Source organism: Pseudorasbora parva, chromosome 20, assembly GCF_024679245.1.
Source record: "Pseudorasbora parva isolate DD20220531a chromosome 20, ASM2467924v1, whole genome shotgun sequence".
Taxonomy (NCBI): Eukaryota; Metazoa; Chordata; class Actinopteri; order Cypriniformes; family Gobionidae; genus Pseudorasbora; species Pseudorasbora parva.
Window position 1 is genome coordinate 21,322,663 of NC_090191.1, and position 9,887 is coordinate 21,332,549.

The 9,887-nt window shown below is 37.3% G+C and overlaps 1 protein-coding gene across 1 annotated transcript; it reads left to right on the forward strand.

Moving 5' to 3' along the window:
- Positions 1-291: 291 nt before the first annotated feature.
- ndufa12 (NADH:ubiquinone oxidoreductase subunit A12) lies at positions 292-3,276 on the forward strand. Its single transcript, XM_067428141.1, has 4 exons — positions 292-449; positions 909-991; positions 1,091-1,178; positions 3,011-3,276. The coding sequence occupies exons 1-4, from the start codon at positions 361-363 to the stop codon at positions 3,189-3,191; spliced, it is 441 nt and encodes a 146-aa protein (XP_067284242.1). The 5' UTR covers positions 292-360; the 3' UTR covers positions 3,192-3,276.
- Positions 3,277-9,887: the final 6,611 nt, after the last annotated feature.

Below are 9,887 nucleotides of genomic sequence, written 5' to 3' on the forward strand. Positions count from 1 at the left end.
CAGCTACAAACGTTCCTGCAGGCAGCCTATCTGGCAACCTCGAGTCAGGGGAGGGATAGATGGGATACACCTGCAGTACCAGTTTTGGCCACAGTCTTACATACACTTCCTTTAAATAATATGTTTGTGTTGTCATTTTTATTAAATGGATAATCAAGCTTGGGCATTTCAGTTGTAGGCTAATATTTCCTAATAAACTGCTCGTTTGTTTCCCAAAGAGTGCACGTCACCCAGAGTCAAACCAAAAACCAAAAGCAGAAAATCAAAGCAGAGATTGTTGACGGAACCATACACGCCGGATCGTGTGCAGGGGGAACTAAAGTTGAGTGACCGTCCGTCAGCGTTTAGAGTCCGTCAGCTATGGCGGAGTACGCGAATTTAGTGCGCCGGGCCGTGGGTCAACTCTCCGGTCATGGCGGTATTAAAGGCCTCCTTCTGCAACTATTCAGGTAGATCACTCGAATTAAATTGTTTTAAAGCTTTAGAGGTAAACAGGGGCGTGAAATTAAGTTTGTAAAGCTATATGACACCGAATCCAAAGCAATGACCTCTTTGATAGTGACTGTACACACTGGATTCAAAACACTGATACCGGTATCAACATATGCATAGTTAAGATCGTCATACGAAATAGAACTAATAAGAGGGGCAATGATGTAATTTTATTTTTATTGTTTATTTATTACTATTCATAATATTTTTATAATTTAGGATGCGAGACTGTACCCGTTTTTGCACCTGTAGTGAAATGTATGCTGCTGCCAACACAACTTTTTGCAGCCCTGCTTTTTGATTCCCTGGAATCTATTATTAATGTTTATATGTTACATATTATATTATATTTACTACTATAATAAATTACACTTAATATATTAATAATTGATTTGATAAACAAATGTCTTTCACAGGGTGAATGACATCAAGACAGGAGCCTTGGTGGGTATTGACAAATATGGCAACAAATACTATGAGGACAACAGATACTTTTTCGGTATGAATTTACATTTTTTTGAGGTCTTGTGTCTGTACACAAATTCAGTTTGTTTTATGTCTTCTCTGAGTGTGTATTTTTCCAATGCGTCTCTTCCAGGCCGTCACCGATGGGTGATTTACACCACAGAGATGAACGGCAAGAAGACTTTGTGGGAGGTTGATGGCAGCATGGTCCCTGCTGAATGGTAATGTAGATGCATTTGGCAAGTTCTAAATGGATTTAGTTTCTTCCTGGTGCCCTGTAATATGCAGTTTTCGCACTTAAAGTGTTAGTTCACCCAAAAATGAAATTACTCATCCTCATGTCATTCCAAACCCATATGACCTTCGTACATCTAAAATTAAGGTTGAACCACTGGAGTCACATTGACTATTTTAACAGTATTTTTTACTACCTTTCTGAACCTTGAAAGCGGTAATTAAATCGCTGTCTACAAAGGGGTCAGGGAGCTCTTGGATTTCTTTAAAAATATTTTAATTTCTGTTCGGAAGATAAACAAAGTTCTTACGGGTTTGGAATGACATGAGGGTGAGGAATTAATTGTTTGGGGTGAATTAACATTAAGATTATTATATGTAATTATAGGTTTATGCAGCTCTTTAAAGAACCTACTCTTGCCTTAAAGGTAAGATAGAGGATTTTGGAGAGGCTAGCATTAGCAAGCTAGTTTTGAAAGCATGAGATCCCAGCCTCCCTTCAGAACGCCTCCTTCAAAACACATGAACGTACACAGCAGAGTCTGCAAAGCGTCACGGGAGACGGCATTAAATTACCTCATGACTCAAAGAACGTAACATTACAATAATAATAAACGTAAACAACTTAAATAGCGCCAGCGTGACTTTTACCACCTGACGGCTGCAGATTCATTTCATCAGACGATGATAGCGTTGACCAGACTGATATCTTGAAATGGCGTATGTATGACAAGCCAATTCGTATGCCATTTTGGCGTGCTATCAAGACGCGTAATCGCTTTTTAGCGTGTTTATCAACAACGTTTCATCTATCCCCCTACACTGCGCCAATCCCTAAACCTACCCGTCACACACACACACACACACACGCACATATTCAGACACATTTTGAACACGTAACTCAAACTCTTCCCTAAACCTATCCATTTGTGTATTATAAAAAACAGGACGGTTGGCGGAATCACATGGCGTAGACATACACGTGGAGATGATGGTTCGTTTCGACATAGACATTCTCGTGGAATCACACGGCGTAGACATACACGCGGATAGCTCAAAATGTGTAACACGTAAACAGATAACACGCAACTTGGCTTTAGAAAGTGCCGTTTATGTTTACGCAAAGTCATGATGTCATGTTGCGTTGACAGAAACTCATTTCATACATTTCAAACATACATTTTGAGTCTGAGGACGTGAACAGCTCCAGGTAGAGCGTCACAGTTTGCCAACTGGTAATTGCGGTTACAACATGGCGTGAGCACAGCATAATTCCTCTTGATTCAGGGGGAACTGTGAAATGTGGTTTCTCTTTGTTTGTGGCCATGAGGATTGAAACGAGGATGTGAAGACCGTTTCGACCAGTATAGCAAAAAGTGTTTCTTACAGTAATTTGTCCTAATCAATAATTCTTATGATAAAAAAAATGTATTCATTTTGGAGCCTTTTTGTGTTAAGTGACCGAATAAAAAGTGCTAATTTGCAGCCATTATGATTGAACACATTTTTACAGAGAAATAAAAATGTCTGAATACATTGCCAAATACATGTTTATTATAGAATAGATGTTTGGAATACATTACAGAATACATGTTTGGAACAGGGAGTGCATGTAAAAAACTTTTTAAAACATTAAAAAATTATTGATATTTTAATATCCTCTTGCTGATCCACCATGGGAAATTAAAAGGAAAAATATATTTTAAAAAAAGTATTAATGTATTTTTTATAAATATTTTATTTTACACATAAATTCTCGCTGCTTTGTTTCAAATTTAGATAGGCTTTAATTGCCAGTGCACAATCTTTTAATTCTCAGGCATCGCTGGCTGCACTGCATGACGGATGACCCTCCCACCACTCACCCTCCAGAACCCAAGAAATTCCTGGCCCAGGTTCATGAGTTCAACCTCAGTGGCACATCAAACTGCTACGTGCCCTATTCAACCACTCGCAAGAAGATCCACGAGTGGGTGCCCCCAAAAGCCGGGGAGAAATAATCCCCTCATCCTTTCACCAGTTCTGCTGTTTGGAACGTTCTGTACATTGTAGCTTTATAATCATAAATAAATTAAAACAACTCTTTGTCTCTGTGTGACTTTAAAATGCATGTTTATAAAACTTGATTGGATTGTGAAAATTAATTTTCAGCAGTCAGTACTCCAGTCTACATTGTCACGTGATCCTTGAGAAATCATTTTAATATGATGATTCGGTGCTTAAGACGCATTTCCTGTTATTATCAATGTTGAAAATAATTGTGTGATTTAATATTTTTGTGAAAACTACAATATATTTTCTTGGGATTTTCACTAAATAGAAAGTTCAAAAAAACATTTTTTGTAACTAAATATTAGTCACTTTGTTCAATTTAAACTTTTGAATGGTTTTATATATACCACACACACACACACACACACATATATATATATATATATATATATATATATATATATATATATATATATATATACATACATACATACAAAGATGCTGGTCATATATGAAATTCTAATTATATGACCAGCACCTGTATAGATAAAACATATTTGAAATAAATTGCACTGATAATCATGACCAATAAGAAAGTGCACAAGAAAATAAATTGGACCATCTCCAACCGATACACTATGACCTGAAAAATACTGCAAATTACCCCTCAACTTTGAATCACAGGAAATATTGTAACTTGTGTATGACACTATACTGAATTGTACCCATATACCGTAAAAAAAAAAAAAAAAACCATTACGATATTTAGCCATTTACACATCATTCCTAGAGGTGATGATACACAGGAAAGCTTTTTGAGCAATGTTACTGGCAACCAAGTGAAACACAGATAGTAGGCCCTATCCAAACACAAATGTTTTTCCCATTCTCAGTAGAAAAATGCCACAAAAAGTTGCCCTGTGTATCATCAGCTTTAAAAATAGTTGTAATTCCAAACTGGTAAACCAGAGCTAGGAGCAGTTCAGTATGGTGTCATACACAAGTTACAGTATTTCCTGTGTGATAAAATGTAGAGAGATGATCATTTGCAGTATTTCTCATGTCATCAGTAGGCTATGAAATGGTCTTCACAGATTGGTCTAATTCCTATAGCAGCCAAACTCAGTCAGTCAATCGACATTATATGTATGTTATGAGCGTCGCTGTATTAATTTCTATTCGAGGGTGAGTGAGAGTCAGACGTTAAACAGCAGAGGGCACTGTGTCCATGTTTTTTTCTGATTTTTTCTCAACGGGAAAGTTTTTGAGGGACTGTTCAACTGAAACCAAAGCAAGCCTTCTCATTGTTCATGTTGAAAGCTGAAACCAGTTGACAGACTATAACAGCTGCTTCCTATTTAGTAATATTGGGCCCTCACTGGGGTAAGAGCAAATCTTCGCATTTTACTGCCTCCCTGTATTTGAGTCGAGGTCATTGACAAACTCATCAAACACATCTTTTGACAACAGGATATCTCTCGCATGTAATTTTTAAAAAATATAAATATGTGTAGAACCTGATCAGAAAGTGTACATTTCTCTACCAATAGGCCCAAACAGTACCATGCTAGTGTTTGTTAATACACTGAGAAAAAGGTACAAAAGCTGTCACTGGGGCAAAAAGGTACATTTTTGTATACTGGTACCCCAAAGGCACATATTAGTAGCCTTCCTAAAAAGAACAAAAGTGGCTGTAGACTACCTTTTGAAAAGTTACTTCCCCAGTGACAGCTTTTGTACTTAAGAGTCTATTGAGACTTAGTCTACTTAGTCTATCTATTGAGTCTATAGTTGGAACTATCAAGTATACCATAGTACATTAATATGTTAATCATTAAGTACCTTGCATATCACCTACCATCGAGGGTGGTATCACCACAGCATTTTTGGGGGGTGCAGCATTATCACCACAATTTCACAGGAGTAATGTGAAAATGTAGTTTGTAGTTTCAGTTTCACACACACAGTATACATCTGTGCATGTAAATGCAAAATCACTTACTAAAATAGGAACTATGATGTTCACAAGAGGAAAAACATAATAGAAAATTGTCAGCAGAGGGTCAATGTATTCATGACACCGGCAGCTTATGGTTAACACACTAATAAAAGTTTTTTGTAACTCATCTGTGAAAAACAGCCAGACAGCTACTTCACTCAGCTTGTAGTTGTTATCCCCCCCCCCCTCTCTCTCTCACACATACACACACACGCACGCGCACACACACACACACACACGTTCACTACAAAATGGATTGAGGTAATGAATTATGGATATGCACATTAGCATGGTGTCATTTCACACTGCCAACTGGTTTAAATTTTCATATCCCCATGAATAAGCAGCTGTTCGTGTAGTGTAGCCTATATAGGGTGTATTCGTATGTCAGATAAACGTAAGTCCTCTGAATTACCCCTGGTAACCCTGACTACACAGCAGGTAACATCGACAACACAGCAGCACCCTAGAAATGACCCAGAACACTCTGGATTGTGTATATTATCCTGGCAACCACCCAGAACACCCCAGGCAACACTATGCCAACCACCAGTAACACCCTAGAAACCACCAGAACACTCAGATAACCATATACCTCCCAGTCCCAGAACACCCTAGCAACACGCTTGGAGTCATTCACAATATTTTAACAAGTGCACAGTAACACCATAGAGACCAACCAGAATACTCAGCCAACATCCTGAACACCCTGGAAACCCCTCATAGTAGAAGCCTACTGTTTGTCTGGCTATCACCAGAAGAAGCTCAATTTAAGATTAAACATTGGTCTGGGGAGTCTGCTCTGTATTTTCTACTGCACAAGAGGCGTGATAAACGAGCATTATTCAAATGACTCTGCATGCAATTGGATAATCCTTCAACCAATCAGACCACAACAGGCGTGATCAACAGGCAACGACTCATCACTTCTCTATCTGTCATCGTGTTAAACCTGCCAATAGCGCCCCAGGTGGATAAGCCAGTCTGTGATGGTTCCCGCAAAAGTGTAACAGAATCAGAAGAAATGAATCTTCAGGTTTCCAGACTGAGTTGCAGGGCAAAATCAAATCGGCGGCAGATCAGGCTGAGTTCACCCAGTCTTGGCCTACTCTATTACCCTGACAACCCCCTAGCAACCCCATAGGAGCTATGCAGAACACCCAGCAACACCAACTCATTACACAATAGCAACTACTAGCAACACCCGGGTAGCCAGCCAGAACATCATTGTGGGCCCCTATTATTCACTTAATAAATGTGTTTTTAAATTGTGGTGTGTCTGTTCATGGCATATAATTCCAGCAATGTAGCGATGGGCAAACAGGTTTAAGTGTCACAGAACATAATAGATATGCTGTGTATTTTGAATCTCAGTGTAATGTGGCATCGCGTGTTATAAGAGATTCCATATGTCTTTATTTTAAGGCACCTAATGTGACAAATTTAGCGCTGGCCCAGATAGTGGTTAACAGCACATTTCTATTTTTTTCTCTGCAGTGAAGGATATAAAGAGAGGAAGACAAAGCATGTAGGATGGGGTTGAGGCTATATCAACAGGAAGAGGTACAAAACAAAAAGCTTTTCCAATCCAGCCACTCCCTGTTTAAAGAGACTAAACACTCAGTCATCTTTGAACACATTTGAAGGTTATGTTGGATGTATGTTAAAGTATTTTTAGTACAAATGCAGTACTATGACAAGTTGTACACAGTTGTCATCAGATTATAAGTTTTAGATGCAAACTGTACACAGTACTTCATACCATTGATTTCCAGAGCCCACACTGACTCACTCAGTCACAGGAAGTGCAAGGAACATAGTGTCAAGTCTGTTTATAATGTGTTAGGACTGAACGCTCTTTGGTGCACTTTATATATAATGTACCTAAATAAATGTTCCGGGTTACGGCCTATCAACAGTATCTATGCTGTCACAGAAAACAATTGAGTCATACATAATCTTATAACAACAAACAGAAATGGTGTTTTCAGTAATGTGCTTCAAATGGAAATCTTTGGCCCAGGTTTTGTATTCGGAATAAACATTAAAATACAGTGTTTTGCAAGTATAGTCACAAAACTTAAACATAGTGTATGGTAACACATGACTAGTGTGATAGAAACACTTGCAAAGGTTATTTAATCGTTTTACTTCCATCATGACCATGTAAAGGTAGTAAACCCAGCAACTTAAAGGAACACTCCACTTTTTTTGAAAATAGGCTTATTTTCCAAGTCCCTTAGAGTTAAAGAGTTGAGTTTTACCATTTTTGAATCCATTCAGCCGATCTCTGTATCTGGCAGTAGCACTTTTAGCATAGCTTAGTATACATAATTGAATCGATTTAGACCATTAGCATCACTCTCAAAAATGACCAAAGACTTAATTTTTTCCGACGATAATATTTTTCCTAAAACTTGACTCTTCTGTAGTTATATCATTTACTAAGACAAACGGAAAATGAAAAGTTTAGATTTTTAGACCGATATGAATAGGAACTATTCTCTCATTCCTGCGTAATAATCAGGGAATTTCCCTGCCCTTGGGTGGGTGAAGTGATGTTACTCAGAAAATAGTTCCAAGCTATATTGGTATAAAAAAAAATTACAACTTTTAATTTTCCGTTGGTCTTAGTATACAATGTAACTACAGAAGAGTCAAGTTTTAAATAGGAAAAATATTGAAAGTATTAGGTCTTTTTTGAGCAAGATGCTAATGGTCTAATCCGATTCAATGATGTATGCTAAGCTATGCTAAAAGTACTACCGCCAGATACAGAGATCGGCTGAATGGATTCCAAAACGGTAAAACTCAACTCTTTAACTCTAAGGGACTTGGAAAATAAGCCTATTTTCAAAAAAAAGTGGAGTGTTCCTTTAAAGGGATAGTTCACCCAAAAATCTTTTACTCACCCTCAAGTTGTTCCAAACCTGTATGAATTTCTATCTTCAGCTGAACACAAAAGAAGATATTTTAAAGAACATGTTTAACCAAAGAGGCCTAGAGCCCAATTGACTTCCATAGTATGGTAAACAAAAATACTATTGAAGTCAATGGTGCAAATCAATTGTTTGGTTACCCAAATTCTTCAGAATATCTTCTTTTGTGCTCAGCAGAAGAAATAAACTGATACAGGTTTGGAACAACTTTAGTGTGCGTAAATGACAGAATTTTAATATTTGGGTGAACTATGCCTTTTAACAACACAATACATATTGGCATACTAGAAAATGGTGCTAAAGCGATAGTTCACACGAAAATAAATTGTCACCATTTACTCCTTTGAGGTCATTCCAAAACCTTTTGTATGGGTGTATTTTAATATAAGTCCTTAACCAAAAAATGACAAGCTTTACTTTTCTAATTTTAAACGATCAATGCATTGCCCCAAAATCTTCCTTTAGTGCTTTTCTATAAACACAATTTTGCTTGGTTTAACAAACTGAGAAACGCCAGCATGTCGCAGAAATAGCAGTAGATAAAAGCAGGAGACAGATTCATGCTGTGATTTTTATGGGAGTTCTTGGGGGAACAGATGGAAACTTCCTGTTGTGCTGTGTTGTGTTGTCTTCTTTGTCTTTTTTTTTTCACTAAAAACTAGATCCTAGAATCATTGTCACCGCTAAAATGACAAAAAAATGGTAACACTTCATTTTAGGGTGCAATTCTCACTATTAACTATAGTTGCTTGTTGCTTATTAGTTGATTATTAGCATGCGTATGATAGGACACTAATACTGTGTATTAGTACTTATAAAGCACATATTAATGTTTTTCTCCATGGCCATATTCTACCTCCCTTAATCCTACCCAATACCTAAACTTAACAAGTACTTTACTAACTATTAATAAGCAGTAATTATGAGTTTATTGAGGCAAAAGTCATAGTAAATAATTGGACCCTAAACTAAAGTGTGACCAAATCAATGAATGCTTAAAGAAGTATTATGATTCCTACTGGGTTGTCAATATTTAAGGAACACAGCAAATCTGGTGGTCCAGCATTCTCAATCCCACTGACCTGTAAAAGTTAATGTCATCATTTAAAGAAGAGATAAATTTAGACTCAAGTCTTTGGTCATTTCACACATACAGACTATATTCATCAATAATTCACTTCTGAATGGTAGTCAGGAAGATGAATCATTAATAATGTGACAGCAAGACTTCCAGTGAAAGACTGTGTGTGATGTTTATGTGTGCGTATTAGAGATATTGAGCGAAAGGTTGCGTGACATGCCAGATCTTTAGTTTTATTCCAGTGCTCTTGATCTTGAAGACAATAGAGTGCAACAGTAGGGTTCCAGAACTAACATAGTAAGGCTTTTAAAGATAACAAGAAACCTTTTGCACAAAATCTTTTTTTTTTTCTTCTGAAAAATATCACTTGGATTTTCAGTGGCACTAGTACATGTGTTGTAATTTCCATATTGAAGGACACACTCTAAACCCGAATAAGTTAGCAAAAATCAGTTGGCTCAAATTGTTTAACCCCTTACCTGTCGTCGTCCTACCTCTCTTTTTTTGATAGGTTTGTTTTTCTTTGTTTCACGTATGCTACATTTTAGTAATTACCATAACTTAGATGTCATTTGAAAGCTTCCGAACTCAAAATTCCTCCAGTGAAAATCGTTTTGAAATCGGACATTGCGTTACCATGGAAGCGGTACTCTAAATTCTTCTATCAGCTCTTCCCCTAGTGGGC